Genomic DNA, 27,828 nt, shown 5'->3' with positions numbered 1-27,828 from the left:
CAACTCGAGGAACTCACGGGCTCTCCCAGCCCCCTCTAAAAATCTGAAAGTCCCTGGCTCAAGGGATGACTACTTTTGCATCTCTTAACTGACTGGGGGAATAACTTTCTTTTCAAAAGGATCACAATCAGGAGTCACCAAATAGATTTAATCACTTTAAATGCCATGCTAATAAGACCTAGTGCTTTCCAGCACATGACTCTGCTCACCAAACTCAATTAATATCTACTCTGAAAACATTTGAGATGATTACAAAAGGGAATTATTATCAAAGTTTCAAAACAATGAACCTTGCTAGAGGAATAGAAAATTCATATGTGAATAAAAAATGTTGTTGATATAGAAATACTATTGGTAGGTTCATTTCATATTGACTTCAGTAAAATAAAATTAGCAGGAAGAATATTACATAGTTCAGGTATTAGTCCATTAATATTCCTTGTGAGTTTTAGCTGTAATTATTACATATTTAATATTCTATAAATTAAGTAATACCTATAGATCTTTACGTTTTCATCTATGTAATTTCCCTGTAGAAAGTTTTACTAAAAGTTAAATATAGAACAAGAATAATTATGCCAATTAACGGATCCTGTTCTCTTTTATCAGAGAAAGTGTTTAATTATAAATAAACTCCAAGGGAAAAAAAAGATCAACATATTTATATTGATAAGACTAATGAAAATTAGGTTTTAATTAAAATGTTCAAACCCAGTAAACATTATTTTGGCATTCTAGGTCCCATTCATGTGATGTATTAATATTCACTTCCCACTGGTGTTTAGGAGATCCAAAATATCTGCCTAACCTATCTTTACAGGATTTATACATCACTTTTCACATATAAAACTGCTGTTTGCCACAGATGAGACCCACCCATGTGTTTTTTCCTAATATATTCTATAATGAAATGGGAAACTAACTTGCTTTCTCATAGGCGTATATCTATGGCTATGAAAGCTTGGTGTGCATGTATACCTGAAAGTATCTGGTCCAAGGAACAATTACTTTTTAAAAAATGTTATTTATTTATCTTTAGAGGGGAAGGGAAGGAGAAGGGGAGAGAAATATCAATGTATGGTTGCCTCTCGTGCATCCCCTGCTGGGAACTGGCCTGCAACCCAGGCATGTGCCCTGACTGGGAATTGAACCGCGATCCTTTGGTTCATAGACCCACACTCAATCCACTGAGCTACATCAGCTGGGGCAGGAATGATTACTTTTGATCTTCTAACACTAATTGGAGGTCAAACACTTGACAATAACATTATGGATATTTATATAAATTATGCTAGATTGTCTGAATATCAAAATTTTAAGGCCCATTTGGAAATTAAAGAAAGTATGGTGTATAATGCCCAATGGCACATAAATCTTAATAAGTAATTAAGACATAAAAAAACAAGTTCACCTTTTTTCTGGTTAGTATCAATTGGAGGGCCGATAATTTTTTAACATTTCAGTTCCGCAGAAAAGTGAACTATTTCTAAATCTCTAGAAGAGAAAACAATCTAACTAAGCAAGTTATGTGTATAAGTTTCATAATATTCTGTAACAAAATAAAGTAATTGCCTATATTAATAGGATACAACTAGGACATAGTCTGTCTTAGTCAACATTCCTTTGAAACTAAGTATTGCAATGTGACATATATATATCTTGATGCACATTTTATTCTTGTAATTCATATGCAGACTTTCATATTCAATTAGTCTTGAATCCTGAGTCATTTTCAGTTTGTCATCTTCTTGGCACTCATATGTAATAATTTAACTCTAGGCTAGTTCTCCATGGCTCTAGGCAAATGATTCTCAAAGGATGGTCTCTGGACCATTAGCATCAATTTCATCTGGAAACTTGCTAGAAATGCACATTCAGACCCCAGCCGAGGCCTACTGAGATTGGGGTGGGGAGGGGGACGCTATAGTTTGTGTTTTAACAATTCCTCCAAGTACACAAAGGTTTGAGAGTCACTGCTCTAGACTGTCACATTTTTCCCATAGGCATATATATGTGCATATATATATATATATATCTTCGATATATATATATGCATATATATATATACACACACATATATATATCTTTATTTGAGATACTCACTGTTTCTCATCTAGACCATTGCTATGGCTTCCAAATTGGTTTCCCTACTTCCCATGATTCAGTTGAATTCTCTTCATAACAACTGCTAGACTAATCTTTCAATAGTGCATAAAAAAAACATCAAGAACTCCTCATTGCCTACTGAATTAAGCATAAATGATTAGATTGTTCGTCATGACCTCTGCATACTGTGTCTAATCATCCTTTTCAGTCTTCTGCACAACTAAAGCTTCATGCTCCATGCCCTATATTCTGTAAGCAAACTGAGCTTACTCTCCGCTGAACACACTTGAGCTTTTTCATAGGTTCATCCTGAACTGTTATCTCCGCTATGTTACTAGAGTGGCTGCTAAATTCACCCAGCATACGCTCATTCTTGGCCTGCTATCCGTGAACATATCTTGTTGCACCATTAAACAGGAAATTCCTTGCATCGCTAGTAAACTCCTAGTGATAATAGCACCACTGTACCAAACACTGTGACCTGAAATAGTTTATGATTGGTAAGAGGTCACTCCGATTGCTCCCTCTCCCAAACCTTTCCTTCATTAACTCTTTAAGATCTCCCTCAAATATCATCCCTCCCAAATTGGTGACCCCATCTCCATCTTGGCTTCTTAGAAGAGAAAGAAGGGTAGAGCTGCCTTGAACCACAGGACTAAGTAGTCCATTCATTCTCGCCTTCCTGTTTTCCTTTCTATGCTTCTCTCTCCTTAACTTTCTTTCCCTGATAGTATCCCTTCCCACTATCCTACTCTGTCACCATGTTCAGATGCCCTAAAGCAGGAGGAGCTGACACCTGGTGTCTTTCCCCATTGATTCCATTGGCTTTAACTAGGGTTCTGCAATGATCACCAAGTAATTTTTATAACCCTGACCCTCCCCATTAAAATGGCCATTTTTTTTAACTGATTTCATACAGGTTAGGGGGAATTAAGCTTCCCTGAAGTCATGAGCTACTACAGATTGGACTATTGGAAATGGGAAGAGGTACTATTTCATCTATTTTAAGGGTCATATCTGTGGCAAGTCATAACTTCTTAGCACTTTTTAAAATATTTTATTTATTTATTTTTTGAGAGAGGGGAAGGGAAGGAGAGAGGGAGAGAAATATCAGTGTATGGTTGCCTCTCGTGCGTCCCCTGATGGGAACTGGCCCGCAACCCAGGCATGTGCCCTGACTGGGAATCGAACCGCAATACTCTGGTTCCCAGGCCCCTGCGCAATCCACTGAGCTACACCAGCCAGGGCTTCTTAGCACTTTTTAAATTGGTCCTCTTGATAATGTGTAAAAATGGTCCTTGCAACAGAAATAGCAAAGACATTTGTTCTTGGTCCCAGCTCATTCTAGAAGAGGCTAGAAAGACAAATCAGCTATTCCTCCATTTCTTTTTCTGTCTCAACCCTCAACATTTGGTCACTAGAGTCCAAGTATAAAATATTGGAGATAATTATTGATATTAAAGATTATTACCTTTTTATATGTATCATATAACAATTTGTAGACTTTTTACATGCATGCTTTTGTTTACCTTAGATAATTTGATTCCTGCCATAGTCTTGAGGTTAAGAGAAGACAGGCATCATCTCACTACATTCCTAGATGAAAATGGGGCTCTGAGAGGTAAATGGTCATATCCAAGATCTCACTTGAAGCACGTTTTGTGCCTTGAAGTTAAGAACTTTTTTTTCACATTATATTATTCCTCACTGATGGCTAAAATTAGCACTGCAGAAGGCTGCATCTAATGAACCAGTTCTCAGCCAATCAAAAACTAGGACCCCATGCTCACTGCTTTCTGGATTTTAGAATTCCTACCAACACATGGTCCCTGCAGGAGACGGAGGTTTTGTATTCTTCACCAGCTAGCGAATGCAGGTATCGTTGGTGAGTTTCAGGATACATTTTGGCTCTAATCTATTGACCTTTCCAGTTGACCTTTAAAATGCATCCTGAAATTAGTTCTTATGCTAACGCTGTGTTCTATCCATGTTTTTTCCCAAGCTATTTTTGTTTGTTTTTTTAATCGCTATGGGTTACCCCCTAGGTTATTCTCTTAAGTGAAACCTACCCATTAACTCCACTATAAGAAGGATGTGTCCCAATCCAAACCTACTTTGCCTGCTATAATAGGAACCTGACTTTGAGATCAAAGGCCATGCTGGAGAATACCAGTACTTGCAGCAAATACGCAGACAAAACATTATTTTAAATTTCTTATTGTAGCAACAAAAAGATCATTGGATTGTCAGATTTCAGAAATACCAAGGCCTAATCCAACTGATTAGTCCCAATTGTAACTAATCTAATCCAGACATTTTACATCATTTCTGCGGACATGACTGGTCCCCTCCTGAACCCCATCATATAGGAAAGAGAAAGAAAAACAGGCAGGAACCTTACCATCTAGTAACTACATTATCCATTCTTATCCGTTTTATACATTCTTTTCTAAATAATAGCTCCTTTTAGGGATAGCAAGATAGTTTTCCCTTTACAAACTACTAATCTGGTTCAACTGCTTTATCTTAACAAACAGTGAAATTAAGTTGCAGAGAAACCACATGTTGCACCTAATGCTGACAAACTTAGGTCTAGAATTCAATCCTCTATGTACATTGCCTCCCTATTACACTATAGCATTTCAGGGACTCACTTCACTCATTCAATGAACAACCCCATAAGGATAAACTAGTGTTAAGTATATTCTATGATTGCAGTAAGTATTTAAGTTTGTGCTGTAAACAGACACTTTTAAAGGGAGTATTGTTTACATTTCTGTGTATTCCCACACTCCCTAGCATAATGGATACTCGATATCATTACTTGATGAAATGAATAAACAAACAAATGTCAGATATGCCTCAGCTTCATGTTTTTGGTTTCATGATGCTAGAGCATAATTACCTCTTCAAAACTTCCAAATGGAAAAAAAAAACCCTCCAAATGGGGTCACTATTGCATCCGATTATCTTTGGTCATTTAGAGAAAGAGGAGTGCTTAAAAAGTACAACTCTGATGGTCTTGTCAATGAATATGTAATTGAAAATACTGATTGAAAATCCCTTAGGCCTTTCTTCAGGGAAGAAAACGAACGATGTACATCAAGCAGCTTGCCTGATGTGTGATAAATGTGGTATCTGAAAGTATACAAATTCACAAACGTCGCCTGGCCACGCTAAACTGGCTACTATTGGTGCAGGTTGAATTCCACTCGTGTTTCAAAATCTACAAATCACCATCATGTGCTATCTTTTTCTCAACCTATTGTTGACAGAATAAAGAAAATAATACCCTGCTTTTCTCTTAAATATTCTATTGCTTAGTGACATTTTATATGCATATAAAGTGTGGGGGGGATAAAAAACTTAGTAATGAAGTATTAGCATTGGCTTTTACATGACTGAAATAAACTTTGGTTGTTCAGAGCCTTCATACTCTAGGGATATCTCCAGAAGTAAATATAACTGTCTTTTTAACCTGCGGAGTGAATTCTTACACAAAAACAACTATGCCTGTCGGATATTGTTTCAGGTGAAAATGCCTTACTCAATATGTAAATGCATAGAGTAAACTAGTTAAGTTCAATATTACAAAAAAGAAATAATGAATTAAGGTAAGCTAATATGTTACTGCTCTGGGAAGGTGAGCATTGAAGGGTGCCTATGATCGATGTGCATAAAGCACTTCAACCATATCACATTTCCATATATTTCATACACTCCTTTAAATAAGTATGATTATAGGTTATGGTGATACATTATAATACCTTAAAAAGTGAAGCAATGTAAACCATGCTAGTATTGCTTCTCCGTATTTATAAAAATAGTTTTTCAAATGTATTCTCCTGTTTTTGCAGGAATCAAAACTTACCTGCATATCACATCATGTTTTTGCACCGATAGTTCAATAACATTGTTCTCATTTAAGATTACCTCTAGCCGTTATCTGTATATGTAAATACATATGTTTCTTTTACATACATTGCTGTATTTAAAGGCATATCAGATATATTGAAAACTGTGTCAGACTACAGTTTATAAATTTGGGAGTAATTCCTTGCATTCTGACATTCCCCGAAAGAGTTGGAATTCTGTAACACTGTATTTGTAGTCTTGCATGCTGCCTATTAGATAAGATTTTTGTCTTAACTAAGCGTGATACAAAGGGCTGTCATGCAAAAGTTCCATATCCCCTGGGTCTCCATTAAATTGAGTAAATATAAATAGACAAATAAAACTTCAAACATTGCGATATGTCAGTGCCAAGGATTTGTTTTTCATGGCTTGAGCATGTCATTCTGGCCTGATGGAATTTTGTCACAGTAAGTATCGGCAATTAGCAAGAGTGGATTCGATGCACACACTTACACACACGTGCACGGCCACTGAGGAGGTGTGAATGCCCTAGATCATGCAGGGGATGTGCAAAGCCTCGTTTGGGAGACTTGATCCATATCGCACACAAGCAATGCTGTCTCTGGCAAGATACGTCAGTCGTGCTTTCTTTAAATGGATGCCTTTTGTGCTTTTTGTGGCTGTTGGCCTGCAGCGTGCTATGTGTTACTTTGCTTTAGGCTACCCCTGAAAGTTCGTATGTAAACCAGTGTAGAATGCAGTTCCAGAATACCTGTGGCATGAAAAAGAAAATGACAGAGAGAAAGGGAGGAGGCGGGGACGAGGAGAGAGACAGAGAGAGAGCTAGATCTCCCAGGACATTCAGCGATAAAATTTTCTTAAATACTTTTTGGCCTTCATTTTTCTTTTGAAAACCTTGCTGTGAGGGTTGCGTGGCCCCTTCAGAGTACTGTGCAACCTTCGCAAGAGACCATTTATGACTAGTTTCCACCTTGGCGCAGGTCTTCCTACCTTTCCAGTCTTAATTCTGTGAGAAATGGCTGCGAATCGATGGTTGAGCTCTGAGATTTTGGGCTCTACTACTTTCCTGCAGTGGTCGCCGCGGTTTGCCATCAAGTTTGCTGCTTGGTCACGGGTGGAGTCCACCTTTGGGCGCATGTCATTCAGTTCAGCCTTTAGACGCTATAGTCCATGAGCAAGAGATAGGGCTTGAGGTTAGTCATCAAATGGAATTTGCAAAAGAGTGAGAGAGCAAGCCAGAGAGAGAGAGAGAGCGAGCGATAGCAAGAGAGACCCCAAATGCGGATATAAAGAAAAATGCAAACTCCCATAAAACAGGAGTAAAATAAGAATGTGTGTGATCTCAGGAAAACAGGTAGCTGCCCTATCTTCTGGAAGTCTGACCTCTGTTTATTTAAATAATTTACTTAGTTTGAGAGTCTCAGGAAGGACAAGGACTGTTTTCCTGACTTTTCTATGCCTCCTGCCACAACCACAATATTTTATACTTAGTCAAATTTTATCTTATCTTTACTGAATTTCATAGCTTTGGGACCATCCTAACATATGCTTTAAGAAGGAAGTAGCTGAAAACCAATTTCTTGTTCTTCCGGGTGCTTTTGAGTTCCCTTTTGTTTACCGCACCGAATGCCTTGGGTAAACAGATTTTCTAACCATACGGATGCTGCTGTGTCACAGAGGCAGCCATTGCAGGAGGGGCTGGCTAACGGGAAGGGTCACTGACTGCAGGTGAAATAGCTCAGTTCCTGTCACTCCGAACAACTTGAAGGAAGTTTACCAGAAGATGACATTCCATAACTACATATCAAGGTCAAAGGGAAGGCAAAATAGAGCGCAGGAAACAGTGTCCATATGTTTTGGAGATAGCCCGAAATACAGTTACAGGTTTTCGTTAAAAAATTATAATCCTCGGAGAAGATCAATCGCATAAAAAGAAATGAATTGCATACATGGAAAGGATCATTGTTTAACTGTTCTTTATATAGTAACCCGTTAGTCAAATCAAAATATCAAAAACTTCTTTAAAAAACAAAATAAGAAATCATGAATTTAAATAGGATCTGGGAAAATTCAACTCCTTTTTACTCGAGACGGATGTCATCAAATAGAGATAATATAACATGAATAGGATATATTTGCACAGTATACCTCTCATATCCTTTGCAGGAATCATTTTTTTAAAGTAAAGACCAAGCTGCCCTTCCTCTGAGAAAGATGATTTAAGATGTCCCAATACTTGTTTTTAATACAATGAGAAAAAAAGTCATATTTACTTTACATACAGTTAAAAATGAAAACTTTGGCTTTATATAAGCTCAGGATCGTTACTGATCCCTGAGATTCAGACATTGCATAGGCAAAATGTGCAATGAGTGAATTTCAGGTTCTGATTCAGTTGGGCTGTAAATGGTACCTGGGAACAGATTTTCGTGTTAGATACAGGAAGGAGCAGTACTATTAAAATGGACAGGGTCCCATAACATGACACAAAAGTACACTCCAAAATTCCTTTCTCAGCAGAGTTAGAGTTGCCTGTAATTAGCTAAGGGGTAAATGTGGGCAGATATCCAGATTACTGGAGTCTTCGTAGTCATTAACTGCCATTTGAATTAAGAAAGTTCAGGAGGAAGGAAGGAAGGAAGGAAGGAAGGAAGGAAGGAAGGAAGGAAGGAAGGAAGGAAGGAAGGAAGGAAGGAAGGAAGGAAGGAAGGAAGGAAGGAAGGAAGGAAGGAAGGAAGGAAGGAAGGAAGGAAGGAAGGAAGGGAGGAAGGGAAGGATAGAAGGAAGGCAGCAAGGCAGGGAAGAAGGAAAGGAAACATTTTCACTCTTATTAAGAAGTTCTTGATATCTTTTAGGACAAACATGATTGATATTACTGTTGTGCTGTTTAAAAAGTACTTTTCTTAATACTTTATTTGCTACCTTAAGCACGTCTTCTTTTTGCTGAGGTTTCTTTTTCTCAGATTCGTCCAAAAGTGCCTCAGCACGCACAATCCAGTTTGTGATGCGATCCACATTCTGGTCCAAGTTTTCCATGTGCTTCTGGTAGTCCTTGATTTTACAGAGACATACCGTGACATATTCGTGGTTAGACAATGCTCTTAAAAAATTTGTCCTATTTTCTATAGTTTCAACAGACAAAACTTCAATGCCATTCAAATTACTTTTAGGTGTGATCTCCATAGGGAATACAGCACAAACATGGAAAATAGAGTAAAATACATTTATAGCTATTTACAAGCACGGATATCATTATTGAATGCTTATGCAATTTCTTTCACAGGATGGAGAGGGGTTGAAAACCTTCCCGCCTCTTACCAACAAAAGGTGTAACCACTCTTCTGCTCGGGAAGTGACAGCTATCCAGTTACTATTCAGAAGACTCAGTTTATCTTCCACCAAGGTTTCCCTCTTGCCCAAGACTGCTTTCAAGGCCTCTCCTAGCTCCGTGACACTCTTTAGGTGAACCTTCTGTTTCTCGATCTCTTTCTGAGTAGCCTGTGAAAAGGACAGCATTTCGGCTTTGAGTAATACATTATAGTCTTAAGATGAAATGCTTTAGGCAATGGCTGTGTGTATGGTTACTATGGTAACTATGGCATCTTTCAAGGACTGAAACCTTCAACTACGCCTTTATGAATGATGAAAATCACATCATGTGCACTGTTAATACCCAATTTCCTTACTTATTTTCCTTAAATATTTCCTATTTATTTATGCTTTACATATTTAATAGGTAAACATACATATTATCCATCTAAATATATTTAAATTTAGTTCATCTGTAAACATATTGGCTAAAGTCAGACCTTAGAAATCCTAAGCACAATAAGAAACTACATTTAGAAAATTTAGAAATTAGTGCATTCTTATATTTCTATAGCAGTAAGTTTTAACTTTTCGCTGTCACAAACCCATTTGGCTTCTGGTGAAACTTAAGGACCCTTTCTCATGATAACATTTTTAAAAGCAAAAATTCAATCCACCGGATTTTTAATGAAGCCAGTAGTACTGAAACACAATCAACAAAAGATCTTTTTTTAAATGGGTGAGGTAGTAATGCACGTTTTCCTTGCTAACATGTATATCTACAATGACCTAGCATCAGGCAACTGGTGTTGTGAAGTACGTACACTGACTAGATTATGACATGAAATTATCTGTCATTTCTACTGGTGACCCAGTCACAGGAACTGCTGGTACTACTGGAGTCTGCTGCTGTCACAATCAGAACTGACAAAATGCTTATTTTCAGTTAGAAGTCGCCGAAAGGGTAGAGATGCTATTAAAATCCCCTAAGAGAGTGCCACTGCTTTCTGAGACTTGATTTGCAGAACATGAACACCAACATATTTAATACTAGAAATGACGTAGAAAGCTGACGGATACAGTGATCCTAGTACAAATGTTTACTGTCAGCTCTTCCTATATCCTCTTTCTTGTGACATGCTCTGGCTGACCGTGTGACCATCTTACACTTACCTGCCCCTGTCCCCCCATTCCTTCCCTTACCCACATATGGTCCGAGCCAAACAGATCCTCTCTAAAGAACTTTAACAGAGAGATCCAGAGACTGTGACAACAGGCCAGCTGAGAAGTCATTTTGAAAGGGAACTGACGTGTTCACCATCGCAAGCCAAGCTGTAGTAGGACAAAAACCACTGGGAAACAGCAATAATGAGAAAGTGGAGGGAGCCCACTTGTAAAGAGGTAAATGAATCATATGTAAAGAGAGTAACAGGGTTGGTCCAAGTAGAGGAGAGAGAGATGGTCTCTACGAGCCAGACTCTGCTTCATTTCTCAGTCCTAAATTCTTTCAAGGTGCCTTTTCTATCTTTATATCAAAATAGATTTTGCAGCTGTCCTTCTACCACACCATCAGGTTCGGTCCACTCAAAATCACTCTGCAGTATACATTTTATTTTTCCCTTTGATATCAAATAAGCTGGGAGACTAAGTGAAGTAAAAAGACTGTATAAAATAATTTCTGTATGAGAGACAATCAGTACTTCTTTCACTTTAAGATATGATTTTGTACTGGTACTTTTGTTTCAATATAAAAATAACTGAAATGAAAGTAATTCACGCCATGTGAACTCCTCAGCTACCAGGCACAGAGTCATTTGCAATGTAGGTATCCTCCGCTGTACATGGGTGAGCTTAGAAATTCCTGGAAGAAATCCCTTCATGTAGCAATCATAAATGTGATCGAGCTCCTGCTAAATGTATCACTATTGTATCAATGGCCTAGGTGATTCTAATTAATAGAAATGATGAGAAATCACTCCTTTGCATGGAAACAGCCCCCCTGGAGTTTGACTGGTGAGTGGTCATGGGCTACACTTCTACCCTTTCATGTTTTTTACCTGCCCATTTGTGTGGCACACGAACTCACCACAATAGAGGGCAGCCATTTTTCCAGACACTGCGGAAAAAATGGTAGAGAAACAAAGTCCCTATCCTTAGAAAACCTGAATTCCAGTATAATGCTGTCAAAGATATGGAAATATATGCAAATGAGCACTCCCTACTTCCTATATTTCAGACTAGTGGCTTGTCACTAGCATTGATTTAGTTGCAAAGTTAACATCTCACAAAGTTGAATCTTCATTTATATTTGGATCACTAATTATCTCCTAAAATGCCTTCACCAAGATGACACTACGGTTTAGCTTTGATATAAGAAGTTGTTGTACACACAGACATTTGTCTCTTTAATGCCAGGCATGCAGTTGAGGGCAATGGAAATTTTCAAATTTCAGAAGACATGGAAAAAGTTTTGAACTTAGGAAATATTGTTCCAAATAGTTCATGGGTCACAAATGACAATTATGCATTAAACATCTGCCAGTGTTCTCCAGCTCATTTTCAAGAGCAAATGTTTCATGTCTAAGAATACTTCATTTGTTAATGAAAAGAATAAAATAGGAAGTACGGATGGATTTCTCGTATCATTTTAGGTTCCTTAACATTACGAGCTAAAACATACATGTTAAAGGTGTTGCCATCATGAATAAGGCAGCGATTATCATGGCAGTTTATAACTACAATTGCCAAAAGTGATTCACAAAATAAATTTACACTTACTGTAAAAACACCTAGAATTGAGCTTTTACATGTGGGACTCAAGAATAAATGGGTACTTTGCCCTGGCTGGTGTGGCTCAGTGGACGGAGTGTCGGACTGCAAAGCAAAGGGTTGTCAGTTTGCTACCCAGTCAGGGCACATGCCTCGGTTGCAGGTCAGGTCCCCAGTAGGGGGTGCATGAGAGGCAACTAAACATTGATGTTTGCTTCTCTTTCTCCCACCCTTCTTCTCCCTCTCCCTAAAAATAAATAAATAGATAAATAAATATAAATAAAAACAAACAGGTACTTAATCATTTGTATAAATGCTATTTTTTAATTTTTTCAAAATATTTTATTTATTTATCTTTAGAGGGGAAGGGAAGGAGAGAGGCAGAAAAACATCACTGTGTGGTTGCCTCTCATGTGTCCCCTGCTGGGACCTGGCCTGCAACCCAGGCATGTGCCCTGACTGGGAATGGAACCACGATGTTTTGGTTCACAGGCCTGTGCTCAATCCACTGAGCTACACCAGCCAGGGCTGTATAAGTGCTATTTTTGATGAGGAAAAATACTGTACTGGGTTAGTGCATTTTTCATTTTTCCCCATAAAAAGTATTTCTAATTAAAGGTATTGTATGACTGGCAAATAATAAGACTCTGGCCTTCCAAAAATATGCTGATCTTGCTCTCCAGAGATGTTACTTGAATTTCAGTTAGTCAGTGTGCATTAGGTGCTTGATATCCACTCTGTACTGTGCCGTTCACTGACAGATCAGGAGGTGATCTTTGCATACTCTGCTCGAATCTTACATACAGTGCAGTGAAAGAGAAAAGCTAAAATGCAATCAAGCTTGATAGCATACTAGAAAGAGCATAATTTGGGGGAAAAGGTGAGTTATGGCTGGGAGAAGCAGGAAAGGCTGCAAGACAGATTTGATAACTTGAACCTGGAGTTCACCATAAAGGGTTTGACGGTTTGGCTTGACTAAAGACAAAGTACAAAATGACTAGAAGGCACAAATGTTGGGTTCAAAAGCCACCAAAAGGGGAATATGGGAAACTTAGCGGGAACTACAAACATGTATTTTATGATGCCAAAACACAATTTTTCCTTGCTCTAATATTTTCCTGCCACAGAAGAACATCTACACTTACATATATATTGAGAACTGAATTACTGGGTTGAACTGTAGCTATTCTCTCTGTACCCTTACTCCCTCCTGGCTAAGGGAGGTACTTATTTCTGGGGTCGGTGAGATGAGGAGAAAGAACTGAAAATACATTTTCTCCCCTTAAAAAACATCCCCTCCTCAGCACACATGCCTTCTTTGGCTGCCTTGTGGGCTGGCGGGGGAGGTTTCTGGAAGGTCTACGCTTCTGAATGGGCAAGTTCAAATTCAGTGATTAAATCGACTAAGTTAAACTCAGTCTCTTTAGCTTTTTCAATCATTTACTAATGGGACATCCTCTAGGGCTGATTTTAAGGCTGAAGAAAAGAGTAAAATTATGTACACTTGGTTTTATTCTTGACCTGTGACATGGTCATTCAGCCCATTTCAGGAGGTTCAACAGCAGCTTCACATGAACTATGCCCTTGACACTCGGAGTGTTTATGACATAGAAAAACATGTCCGATAAAAGTGGAACTCAATTTAAACACAAATTCTCAGAAGATCTCCCATATTTTTTAAAAAAGATTTTATCTATTCTTAGAGAGAGGAGAAGGGAAGGAGAAAGAGAGGGATAGAAACATCAATGTGTGGTTGCCCTTTAATACAGACCTGGCCTGCAACCCAGGCAGGCATGTGCCCTGAATAGGAATCAAACCAGCCACCCTCTGATTCGCAGGCCCATGCTCAATCCACTGAGCTATGCCAGCCAGGGCCCATATTTTCTTTATTTTCCCTATATTTAATTTGTAACATTTGATAGCTCTAAAGGGAATACTCAAAATATTAAACACTCACTTCCATGATTTCAGAGACATGGATTTGCTGCCTACTTCTTCCTGGCCAAAGCAATTTTTAAATGCTACTCCAGTTTCCTTAAATAAATGGATAGCATATCTTCATTTCTCCCAATGACACCGAGGTGTTCATGGGAAGGATGGCAAACACATTGTGATTTATTCCTCACATCCATAAGTGAAATCATTTGACTCAAATTTTAAAAATTTATTGAGGTGGCCTTGCTTAGTAAGATCATATAGGTTTCAAGTGTATATTTCTATGATATACAATCTGTATATTACATTCTGCACCCACCGCCTGCAGTCACCTTCCATCACCATATACTTGTCCCCCTTTACTCTTCCCTTCCCTCTGGTAACCACCACACTGCTATCTGTGTCCATGAGTTTCAGTTGTATATATCACATATGAGTGAAGTCATAAGGTTCTTAGCTTTTTCTGACTTATGTCTCTTAACATGATCTTCTCAAGGGCCACCCATGTTGATCCACCTTTTCTTATGGCGGAGTAGTATTCCACTGTGTATATGGAGCATATCCTCTTTCTCCAGCCCTCTATAGAAGGACACTTGGGTCGTTTCCATGTCTAAGCCACTGCCGAAACCGCTGCAACGAACACAGAAGTACATATATCTTTGCAAATAAATGTTTTCAAATTTGGGGGGGGGGGTCGATGCCCAGAAGAGGGATCACTGGGTCATATGGTAATTCTATTATTAATATGTTGAGGAACCTTCATACTGTTTTCCACAGTGGCTGCACCAGTCCACATTCCCACTGGCAGTGAATGAGGGTTCCTTTTTCTCCACAGCCTCTCCAACACTTGTCATTCATTGTCTTGTTAATAATAGCCATTTAATGGCACGTGAGGTTCAAGACTCAGCTATCGGCTCCTCGAGTCACTTCTTGGATGCGGTAGCAGAGTGGTAAAACCTGTACTGCTGCTCTCTGTTGACCATCATGTGATGAAAACGCTTTAATTTTATTTAAAGGTAAGGCAGTACAAAATGTTGGATTAATTATCTGGCCCCATATCCACAGATGTTTTCTTTTCCCCCTAACAGGGACAGAAAAATATAACCCCCTTGGGCTTAACCCTCTCTCCCACCCATTTCACATGATCAGAGTGCTAACGCCTTCCACGACTCTTCCTGGGATTTCCCAGGGACTCACAGTCTCAGGATAACTCCTCTGATGTCCTATTATCCCCACTCTCCTCTTAGCATCCCGCTGATACTGTCTTCACCCAGACCCTCATTTAGTCACAGGTACAAGGTGCCACCTTTTCCATATGCATGCCTCCCTTTACTAAGATGCCGCAAAATTGCTGTTTCTTTGAGCTCTTTCTTGATCTCTTGTGCAAGTCTCCTCTAATATGGATGAAGGATTAAGTTACACATCCATAAAAGATATTTTAAGATTCCCCTCCCCAGTGAAGTCTGCCTCAGTCTGTCGGCATAAATATTATACCATTTCTAGTCATCAGGAATGGGAGAGAGTCCTTTAACTTTTAGCTACAAAATATATTTATTGGCGGGGGAGGGGGTGAATAAATTAGCACAATGCCACAATTCTAAGATGTGCATTTGTCACCTTTCGGGTTTCTGAAATTGAGAGGAAACACAATTTATATTTACGGGTAAGCTAGTGGTGTTCCTTCTGATCCACAACAGCTGTAATTAAATCAACAGTGCATCATACAATTAATATGTCCTAAATGTGATAAAATATGATATTAATTGTTTCTTCAGGTCCCTATATTACCCTTGTCATGACTAGAGGTTCATAACATATTTCATTATTAGGCTAATGTGACGGAATAATAGAATGATAAATTCAAAAAGAACATAAAACATTAAATAGTGAATTTTATGGCACTGTGTACTGACTTTTTATTAATAACGTATTGTCTATTAAAGAAGAATTTCATGAAAGCAGAATGTGCAGAACAGAAATTATAGCTATAACTATAATGACAGTGAATAGTGACTCCAATGGCATTTAACAGATGTTCTATTTTCTAAGTAACAGCTGCTTGATGCATTCATTGTACCAAGTTAATGATCTGCTAGTGTTATTTCACTTCACAGATAAATTACTGTGCTCTCTTTAAAAAAAAGATGTAATTTTTCATGGGAATGATAGTGTAACAGACTTTAGAAATAAGTAATAGTTCTCATGCTTTTATAGCTAAAAGGAGTGATGAGTTAGGGCAATTATCCGGATAATCTAGGACCAGGGGCCAGATTTCTGTAAACTGAGAGGTGATTGCTTCAAAAATATATAGGACATGGTTGCCTGAACTGCATGTAGATCTTTGAAGACTGCTTGTATCTCATTATCTAGCAGTTCGCAAACTCCGCTGAATATTAGACACATCTGCCCCCCTCAGACCAATTAAATCAGACCCTCTAAGGGTAGGCTCCAGGCCCACTCGGCAGCCCCAAGAACCTCTGGCAAAAGAGAATGTTGAATTCTGTCACTAGATTTTATTCATTGTCCTTACACTTTAGAACTGAACTGACAACGGAAGGAAGACTGAGGAAACTTATCATTGTTCTTCCTCGTGTGCAATATTAGAAAAGCCCATCCCTGGAAAAAAATGTGCTAATCAAATTGACTTGTTACACAAGTGGCTGGATATCAATGATTTTGTATTATTTAACACCCTGAGTTGAATTCAACATTTCTATGTGTTTGTGGTTCTCTGACATAACTCCTGGTATCCCCAGACCACTGTTAATGAACCTTAATGGTCAGTTTATGAAACCTGTCAGATCTGAACCATGTAAACACTGAAGGATTTAAAGTATTGCAGGACCCAAATTGTTTTTTAGGGAATTGTATTTGATCATTTTAATTGTTAGATAACACTTTGGATAGCAAATAAACTTCATGTAGCTCAGTTATTGAACTGGCTTTGAATTTTTGACTACTGAAACTCAATTAGAAATAAACAAAATCTGTTAGTAGTTCAACCAGAAAACGATACAGATGAAACTTTGTTGAAACTTGCATGTTTCTTTTGATTTTTTATTGTTGTGCAATTCCAGTGGTCCCCATTTCCCCCCATCACTCTTCCCTGCCCTACCATCTCCACCTCCCACATTCATCCCTCCTCCCCTCCTGATGTCTTTGTCCATGGGACCTTTATACAGGTTCCTTGACTTGACCCATCCCCTTCTTTGCCTTTCCTCCTCCCCTCTGGTCATTGTTAGTTTGTTCTTTATTTCCATGTTTCTGCTTCCATTTTGCTTGCTTGTTTGTTTTGTTGATTAGGTTCCTGTTAAAAGTGAGATCATAAATGTGTTTGTCTTTTACCACCTGACTTATCTCACTTAGCATAATGCTCTCCAGTTGAATCCATGTTGTCACAAAGGGTAGGAGCTCCTTCTTTCTTTCTGCTGTGTAGTATTCCATTGTGTAAACGTACCATGCTTTTTTGACCCACTCATTTACTGATGGACACTTAGGCTGTTTCCAGCACTTGCCTATTATAAATTGTGCTGCTATGAACATTAGGGTGCACAGGTTCCTTTGAATTGGTGTTTCAGGATTCTTGGGGTGTATTTCCAGCAGTGCTATTGTTGAGTGAAAAGCAGACCCATTCTTAGTTTTCTGAGGAAATTCCATACTGCTTTCCACAGTGGCTGCACCAGTCTGCATTCCCACCAACGGTGCACTAGGGTTCCCTTTCTCTACATCCTCACCAGCACCTCTTGTTTGTTGATTTGTTTATGAAACTTGTATTTTTTCAAACATAATGATTATCAGAAATACAAACTACTTATTCACATAGTATTTATTTTCTTATAGTTATATATTTGTGCTCAATTCATATGCCAAACAATTTTAATATTTAGAACTGATTTACTTATTTCCAATTGATTAGGGTGCTTTAAAGACATCAATAAATAATATTCAAAATCTAAAATCACACCAGTGGCCACTGACTATATACTATATTAGATGACCAATGCATACAAGATTGTCATGTGCACTTATATATTCTGCACTTCAAATTTAACCATTCTGCCATACAGAAGTTTTTTAGGTTGAAGTAGATCCATTTGATAATTTTCCCTTTATTTCCCTTGCTGGGGTTACACTCTAAGAATCCCAAATCACCAGTTCAAAAAGAACCTATGCACCCCTATGTTCATAGCAGTGTTATTTACTATAGCCAAGTGCTGGAAATGGCCTAAGTGCCCATCAGTAAATGAGTGGGTCGAAAAAGCGTGGTACATTTACACAATGGAATACTACACAACAGAAAGAAAGAAGGAGCTCCTACCCTTCACGACAGCATGGATGGAACTGGAGAGCATTATGCTAAGTGAGATAAGTCAGGTGGTAAAAGACAAATACCATCTGATCTCACCTAGAAGAGAAATATAATGAACAAAATAAACTAATGAACAAAATAAACTAATGAACAAAATAGAGCCACAGACATGGAAATATGGAACAGACTGACAGTGACCAGAAGGGAGGAGGGAGGGAGATAATGGTGGAAAGAAGGGGAAGGGACTAGTCAAAAAACAATATAAAGGACCCATGGACATGGACAACCATGTGGAGATGACTGTGGGAGTAGGGGGCGGGATGGGTGGAGGAGGGCAAAAGGGGAAAACTGGGACAACTCTAACAGAAAAACAGTAAAAAAAGATTTAATAAAAAATTAACCATTCTGTATTGTGGATCATAAATAAATGCTTTTTTCTCATTTTGAGTTGGGTTACCTTAAAATTGCTAGAAGATAAGATTTATAACAACAACTACAGTGGAAAAAAGCTTTTGAAATCAGAAACAGTATTGGGTTCTACCTGCAGATTTGCTATAGGTACCAGACTTCCCTTTTCTCATCTACCAAGTGGGAACATCTGACCCCTGTGACTGTTCATGTTTCCATTGGTTCTAAAGGTAACTATCATTTTAATAGCATCATCGTTTTTCTCTTCTCGGAAGAAAGGCTTTGTCAATGTGTTTTTGTTTTTGTTTTTTTGGTCTTAAATTGTAAATACTCTTACTGAACAGATTATTTAGCGAGCACATACGGTGTGTCAGATATTATGTTATGTGCATGGGAAACACCATGGAACAAAGCAGACCTTTTCCCTGCCCTCTTGGCAAGTGAAATTGTTAATGTCACTCAGTAGTCCAAGAGATGAGACATTATCATGATAGCTCAAGGATTATGTGCAGTGCGGGTGTACAAACCCCCCAGGCACTGGTCATTTCCCCTAGTTTTACCATTTCTCTCCTTTGTCTGTTCCACGTTTCTCCTCACAAGCTGGTAGACTGCAGTAACAGAGATTTGTAAGGTAGGAAGGGCTCAGGGATGTCTGATCACTAATGGGGTAACGAACACCAGTGACGGTTCCCTTGGGGAATCTCTAGTGTTCAGGCCACAGTGGCTAGAAGTGAGCTGTGCTTTTAAAAATCTTAACATCAGTCTTGCCCCCCTTATCCCTACTCTAATGGAGGCACCTTGTGTGAGTTTACATAGACAGTGAAAGGGTCACTGGGCTTTAGGAATTTTACATTAGCACTAACAACTTCCCATTCCCACTATTAAACTTCTTTGTCATTTGTTAGTGTTATTTTAAAATGTCTGCTTCCTGTTGTTTTAATGTAAAGTGTTTTTCTTTCCTCTTCTGAAAAGTATGGACATCCTTTTAAATGTATCCATTTCTTCCCCTGTAACTGCGATCTGGAAGCATGGTCATAAAGTGGGAGATGGGACAGCAGTTTTCTTGTCCCTAGCTGTGCCTCCAGCTAACCAATCTCACCCCTCTCCTAGCTACCTCTGGAAGTTCTTCCACTCTTTCCCTTGTGAGATCACCAAGCATCTGATCTGGTTTACCCACGAGATTCTCGGGGTTATAGTCATTAGCAAGCAGATGGTACCTGTAAACACCTGGAATCCCGTCCTGCACCACTCAGTACCTTTGAGAAGATCCACGTGTTCTTATGTCTGTGGTTTTGAATGTGTGACTACGGGATTCTGAGCAGGAGAAAAACTTGGATGAGAGAATTTATTTTGGGAAGTCTGCTTCTGCAATAGCCCTGACCTATCAAAAGGTTCTCGTAGTACCAAGCTCCTGATATTCATTCCCGAAGAAGGCATGGCCCAACTTCAGGGTCACATACACAAGACTGCTTCTGCTTGCAGGCATGCCAGGAGAGAAATGACAGGAGAAACCCTTTCAATTATGTTTATTGTAACAATATCGATAAGAGTGCTGTCTCATTGCCCATCCCTCTAATTTTTTTCTTCTGAATATAAATTCAATAAAAGCCTGCATATGACTAGTACAATCAAATATTTAATGACTCTTTTGATGATTTGCACAACTGAATCTCATAAGTATATTTCTTTCTGTGTCAGTTATTTGAAATGAATCTAGAGATTCTAGGTAATGCTAAGCCTATAGTTCACATGACTATTATTATAGACTAGTATTTTTTTAGTGGGTAGATCTCATGTTAAGTGTTCAAACAATGTAAAAAAAAGTCTAGTTGTTGGTTTTGCCTGACAGGAAGCTTGGTGCTGTATTTTGAGGCTTTATTTTCCTTGCCTATTCCACCATCCTTGGGAGACTATATCTATTATTTTCTTACTGCAATTTTTTCCCTCCTCTAGTTTTCCAGTTTATTTATCTTAGACAGGTGAATCCCATATATTTCTTTAAGCCACTCTAAAGAATCCTTTTTTTCTGGAATTAGAACTATAAGAAATCATTCTAATTTAAATATAGCAAAATAAAACTGAAAAGATTGCATAATAGTCAATATAGTTGAACATAGGCCATATTCAGATAAAGGTCAAATAAACATTTCATTGGTAATTTAATTTTATGTATAAGAATATTATATCTAGACACTCAAATATGTTCATATTTAAATAATATAATGCTCTTAGATCAACAAAACTGAGAGAAATTCAGTAGAAATAAACAAAGCAGTTTAAAAATAAATTGATTCTATATTCAAATTTTCTCCAAGTCAAATATACTTGGAATGATTGACAAATACCTTTAATGTCCTGCATTTAAATGAATAGTCAATTTATTTTGAAAAAAATCTGGCATTTATCCTTTGAAATGGCAGATGAGACCAACATTTTGAATCAAGTTCTCGATCCACCAGGAGAGAGTGTGAAATAGGAATGTATGTACTAAGGAGTCCTGGGGCTTCATTTATGAGAGTTTGATTATCTTTGTATTAAAAAAATAGAATTATATATGTGACCACTGTAGGTCTTCAGGTCACATTTTTATTATATGATTGTGATTTTTGAAACACATTCCGTACCTTGCAAGTGAGTCTATTAAAAATTATGTAATTTAGATGCAAATGTGTATACTTTGCTTTGACCACTAAGGGTTTTCAGAGTATACCATTAGCAATTTAGTGTTGCAAAAGACCCAGAGAGAGCAGTAAGTTATGGTATAAATAAAGAAAAGAAATGCCAGTTTTCTACACACATTTCCTGATGGATGTCAAATTAGTATTGTTTCCTGGGTTTAGAGAAAACACTTCCCAGACAGATTCAATAAGCTGACACATCCCCAGACCACTCAAACCTTCTAATATGACAGGGATAATCTAGAAATCTTTGCCAAATTCATTATCTTATAATATTTTAAATTTTGTGGTGAGGCTGTTGCAAAAATATCTCCATAGTTACTTATGCAATGATCTTATAGAGACTCTGGAATCCGGAGTTCAGATGTGACATATTTTTATCATTTCACCTCAGTTTTAAACTGTAGTTGGAATTTTTCAAATTCCTTTCATGTCTAGCTCTACTCCTCTGTACTGTCAAATTAACATTCCACATTCTTTGATAAGGGCTGAATTGTGTGAACTCAATATTCACATGATGAAGTTATCATTTTTCCTTTGTATTGAATTTTTGTGAGTGACACTGGTGAACAAAATTTTCCACATTTCAGGTGCACAATTCCACAACCCATCCTCTGTACACTGCATTGTGTGGTCACCACCCCAAGTCAGGTCTCTGTCCATCACCATTTATCCTCCCTAATCCCCGCTCCACTTCCCCCACCCCTCTCTCCTGGGCACTCACCACACTGCTATAGGAGCCCATGAGTTTTTTTTTCTCTTTTTTGTTTTTTTGCTCCACAATCCCTCCACCACCAACCAAACCCCCACCTGTGACCTCTGACTGCCAGCCTGCTCTATGAGTCTGTCCTCATTTTGCTTGTCAGTTCATTTTGTTCATTAGATTCCACATACGAGTGAAATCATATGGTATTTGCCTTTTTCTGACTAGCTCATTATACTCAGCACAATGTTCTCCACGTCCATCCGTGCCGGCACAAAGGGTGAGATTTCCTTCTTTTTGACAGCTGAGGAAGTCCTCTTTTTTTTTTTTACATGGTTCCTTTTTATGAGCTGCAATAGTGTTCTACAAAATTATATGCTGAGTCCTAACCTGAACACCCCAGAATGTGACCATATTTGGAGACAGGACATTTAAAAAGGTAATTAGATTAAAATAAGACCATTAAGGTGAGCCCTAACCCTATATGACTGGTGTTCTCATAATAAGAGTGATTTGTACACAGGCATGTACAGTGGGAAGATCATACGAAGATGCAAGAAGACAGCTAATTACAAGCCGAAGTGAGAGGCCTCAGAAGAAACCAACTCTGCTGAAACCCTGACCGTGGGCTTGCAGCCTACGAAACTGTAAGAAAATCAACTCCTTTTCTTCAAGTCACCGCATCTGTGCTACTTTGTTACAGCAGACCTAGCAAACCAATGCACCCATTAAAACCGCATAGGAACAATTGAAGATATTCTCCATGATATTAAGGGGAGGGCAACTAAGAATGAAGCCTGCATCATATTCACGAATCCTCTACTTGTCCTGCTTGCCCCGTGGCCAGTTTACCGTAGCTCATACTTCAACAGACCATAAGTCTTCTCTGGGCATTTTGTTTGTTTGTGAGTACTTCTGGTGGAAACTGCCATCAGTTATGTGTGCTTTAATAGAAAGACAGATCATGCAGGCTTTTTGCTGCCTCTGTCTTATGATGTAAAAGGCAGCGGTGAGCCTGCTCTGGCCAAAAGAAATGCATTCTCTCTTTCTTTGTATTCGTATAAGATCCACTCATCATTTTACCAGGACACACTGGCCGCCCAGTTGGAGGCCACCTTTTGCTCCTCTCCCTGGAGGCCCGATAGGTTCACGTGACTGAAATTTGGCAAATGGAACGCGAGCAGAGATAGTGCACGGGTCTCCCATGCTACACCTTGAAGAGAGAGCTGGTTGTTCTCCACTTCATCATCTCCCTTCTTTCTGTGGGCTAGGATTAAGCAGTGATGGTAGTGAGCAGGTTTGGCTATGAGAATACAAATACCCAGAGGACTGCTGAACAACGGAGGAAGAGGGACCTATGTCTTTGGAGAATTTCATGGAGAAAAGTTACTTCTTCCACCCAGAACTTCCATGAGCTAGAAATAAACCTCTGCCTTCCTGGAGCCATGGTATTTTTAGCTTATTTCTTAGCCTGTATCTAAGTATATGATTGCCACAGGTTCAAATGAAATCATCACATAAAAATGTAATATTTGCTTGGGTGAGAAGGGGAAAAATAAGGCCAATGTAATTTTTAACCTGTACCCTCTGTACACTTACTAGTAGAGCTATATATATATATATATATATATATATATATATATACACACACACACACACACACACATATATATTTATATATAAATATATATATATTTCTAGTAGTGAATGATACATACGCACACATATATACACATACACGTATATACACATATATATTGTTATGAACTAATAAATACAGTTCAATATCTTATCTCTAACAATAAATCTATTCTAAATGGTAAAATTTTAAAAATACATATACTACTATCCATTTGAAAAAGTTGCATGTGACAAACTTTCATATCCACTTGTCCTCTCAATCTACGTAAAATCAGTTACCGGGTTTCGTGTCACTGTATGATTTAAGTTTTTACATAAGGAAATGAAAACTTCCCAACTTTGGATAATCTAGATAGCCTTGTTGAATTAAAAATAAAGCACGGCACCCTAGTTGGTATGTCTCAGTGTATTGAGTACCAGCCTAAGAACTAGAAGGTCACTGGTTCGCTTCCCAGTCAGGGCACGTGCCTGGGCTGCAGGCCAGGTGGGCAAGAGGCAACCACACATTGATGTTTCTTCCCCTTTCTTTTTCCCCTCTCCTCACTCTAAAATAAATACATAAAATATTAAAGAAAATAAAGCACCGAGTTTTTAAATATCTAGTTAATACAGGCAAGTATTAAGTTAAAAAATCCAGGGGGTGGAGTGTGTTACAATTTGTTTTTTATAAATGCCCTATGCTTTGGCAAAGTTTAAGGTGAAAACAAATTATAAGTATCAATTACGTCTTTTATATCAACACACTTTCTAGTAATGAATCAAGTGCAGAAAGAAATGGCATACCTCGACCTTACATTTAGGGAGCAATAATGCCTGATTGGCTGTCAGAGAAACAGCAAGAACTTCCCAGCTGAGGACTAAAGAAAACTCTGTGCCCTTTTGGCTGATGCAGATGACAGCAGCTGCACAGACCCCTTGAGATTTGTGTATGTGTGTGACATAAGCAACCCGCTGATCCTTCCAGGCCTGTCCAGCCCAACTGTCTGTGGTCTTGCATCCTTGCCCTCTTTACAGGTGTCGGGTCCGTCTGGGTGGTCCATCTTAAGCAAACTAGGGAACAGAGTATCTCATTCTTGGACTCACTTTGTCCTGAATAATGTATATATTTTTAAAGGACTTCTGCATAACCTACCTAATTCTAAACAAGTTCCGGGGAGACTTTTGCTAAAGCTTTCCAATGGCTTTATCCTAGCGCTGACATGGAAAGAGTTAAACCACTGATGAGTTTTTGAGAAAGGGAAAAGGAAGCGAGATGACATTTACAATTCTATTATTGTTGCGCATTAATAGTCCCTTATGAAATTATACAACTGTGTGTTTTCATGAATGTTAAAAATAACCTCCAGTGATACAGGTTTTACCTTCCCCCAGGCAACTTCAGCATCCAAATTACTAGGCATTCCTTCCACGGCTGATCTCTTTGTCAGTTCCGTGTCTGTAGCTGCCAGCCATTCTGTCAGGGCGTTCATTTCCTTTCGCATCTTTCGGGATAATTTCAAACATTTCTCCAACTGTTGCTTTCTTTCTGTTACCTGGGAAGAACAATAACAACGTGTAATTTGGTTTACTTTGTCAGTTAAACTTCAGTTATAGCCCCTTAATTGGAACTTTCGCATTTTTGGCATTTGAAAATAACCTTTGTAAGGAACATTTTTAAAAAATCCTATGTCCTGAATATTACTAGTGAATACAGACAGCCTCGAAGGATGAGGTCTTTTCTACAAAAGACAGTGTCCTGTATCCAGTAGAAAGAAAAGCTAAAATGATTTTCTCCCATGTGAATAATGTAGGGCCAATTTTAAAAAATAAGTAGAATTGTGTAAGGCAAACTGAAGGTAGGATGCATTGCTCTTAGAAAACCTTCAATCATTGGTCACAGAGATGGGCCAGGAGGTTAACAATCCTCCATATGCATGCGAGGCTTTCTTTTGCAGCTAGGAAATCAAAATGAAAACGAATACTAAGTCTTTCAAGAGGCAAAAGTATCTGTATAATGCTTACATGGCCAATGTCACTGCCATTACATCTGCAAAATGTCATATGTTTGTACAAAAACAACACAAAAAATATAGGTGACAATCTCTTCAAATGTGCTTTTGTCAGCCAGTGGGGGCAGAAGAAAAAGAATTCTGAAACAAAATTTTCACTCTCACTAATAGAGAAGATGATAATGTGATCCTGCATTCTAGTCCTCGGGGTTAAAAACAGACCCTCAAAATCAAACTCTTCCATGTTCTGATACAAAGAAGGCACAAATATGTATTTCTCCGCTGCCTCTGCAGGCGTGCCCACATTTGTAAGTGTGTAGGTTAGTTGTCTGGTTGGTTTAATGAAAAGCCCAGAATGTCTTCCTGATGTGTGTGTGCGTGTATGCTCTATAAGTGAAAAATATATGTGAAGATTTTAAAGTGCTACAATCAAAATAAATACCCTGGAACTTTAATATGAATTCCAAATACTCAATAAAATTCACTACTTTCTTTAACAGAGATGTATATAAATTTTAAAAATGTTTAGTTGCTGAGGCTGCAAAGTCAAAATGTTTTTTACAGAATTTTCCCTTCTGTTTTTCCCTTCAGGGAAATAAAAGCATCTTCCCTTGTGACTATAAGGATTTTATTCGTGGGCAGGAAGAAAAAATATATACCCTATGAAGTGTTTCTATGCATAGTTACTATTTCTATGCACTATTGGTAGGAAATAATTCTAGATTCAATATTTCAAAGAAATTCTATCTTGTCCTGGTCTGGTAGTTCAGTTCATTAGAGCATCATCCTGATATGTGAAGATTACGGGTTCGATTCCCAGTCAGGGCACATCCAAGAAGCAACCAATGAATAAATAAGGGGAACCAAAATCCATGTTTCTTTCTCTCTCTCCTTTCTTCTCTTTCTAAAATCCATAAAGAAACATTTATTTAAAAAAGAAATTATATCTTCTTAGAGCTAATGTATTACTGATTTTTATTTATTCTGTTTATATCCAGCTAACTAGGATATAAACAGAAGAAATAAGCAGGATATAAACAGAATTTAACAAAACAGGAAACACTGCCATCTTAAGGAGACTTGGGGTTTACACGTTTGTGTGTGTCTGTGTGGAGCAGAATACATTTAAAAGAGTGCCACCTGCAGTAGAAAGTTTCAACAGTCATAAACTCATGAACACTGTAAAAATGTGTGGCTGATAGGAGTATTGAGGCTTTGAAGATTTGAGGCTGATATAAACAATGCTATTTAGGTACATTTCCGTAAAAGTCAAGGCACAGAGAAGCCACACCAAGTATTATAAGTATTAATGCATCTCGGTGCTAGGGGTAAAATGTCTCCATAAAATTAGACAGATTTTTCGATATAAGAAACTCTTGGATTGCTGTTCATTGAACAAGAATAACAAAGTTGGAGACTGTAAACAAACTAATAACAGTGTGTTAAGATACTATGGACTGAACTGAATCCCACCCCCCCCAAAAAAATTAATATTGAAGCCCAAACCTCTAATCTCCAGCATGACTGTACCTGCATGGAGTTTTTAGGAAGTAATTAAGGACAAATGAGATAACAGGATGAGACTCTAATGAAAAGAGACCTGGCTGGTGTAGCTCAGTGGATTGAGCGCTAGCCTGTGAACAAAAGGGTCTCTGGATCAATTCCCGTGCAGGCCAGGTCCCTAGTAGGGGGTGCACAAGAGGCTACCACACACTGATGTTTCTCTCCTTCCCTTCCCCTCTCTCTAAAATAAATAATAAAATGTTTAAGGAGAAAAAGAAAGATTCTCATTCTCTCTGTCTTGCTCTCTCCCCACTTTCCACAGCAAGCCCCCAATGTGAGGACATAGTGAGTATGAGTAGCCTGTTATCTGCAAGCCAGGAAGACAGTTCTCAACTAGTCTTGATCTTAAACTTCCCAGCCCCCAGAACTGTGAGACATACACTTGTGTTATTTAAATAACCTAGCCTGATGTAGGAGACCATTCTGCTTGGTGTGGGCGCAGCCCCCAGTGCCAAACATTTACTGCAAAGTAACTTTCTAAATAGACTTCCAGGAAATCCAGGAAGCTCAGAGAGTCCCAAAGAAGTTGGACCCAAGAAGAAA

At 38.3% G+C, this 27,828-nt stretch overlaps 1 protein-coding gene across 4 annotated transcripts in view; it reads right to left on the bottom strand.

The window, feature by feature from the left end:
• Window positions 1–27,828, bottom strand: part of DMD (dystrophin) — a 1,990,869-nt gene that overhangs the window by 1,179,569 nt on the left and 783,472 nt on the right. For all 4 annotated transcript variants that reach the window (XM_053655812.1, XM_037127036.2, XM_053655810.1 and 1 more), the window contains 4 exons: window positions 25,096–25,266; window positions 9,301–9,480; window positions 8,905–9,033; window positions 6,973–7,143 (listed from right to left, as the gene is read on the bottom strand). In XM_053655812.1, coding sequence (XP_053511787.1) covers window positions 6,973–7,143; window positions 8,905–9,033; window positions 9,301–9,480; window positions 25,096–25,266 — 651 coding nt within the window. The remainder of the gene's footprint in view (window positions 1–6,972; window positions 7,144–8,904; window positions 9,034–9,300; window positions 9,481–25,095; window positions 25,267–27,828) is intronic.

The sequence above is a fragment of the Artibeus jamaicensis genome, unplaced genomic scaffold (assembly GCF_021234435.1).
Source record: "Artibeus jamaicensis isolate MK-2021 breed Jamaican fruit bat unplaced genomic scaffold, CSHL_Jam_final scaffold_1283, whole genome shotgun sequence".
In the NCBI taxonomy this organism is placed as follows: domain Eukaryota; kingdom Metazoa; phylum Chordata; class Mammalia; order Chiroptera; family Phyllostomidae; genus Artibeus; species Artibeus jamaicensis.
The sequence above is the reverse complement of the archived record's forward strand: the minus strand, read 5'-3'. Positions and strand labels throughout refer to the sequence as shown.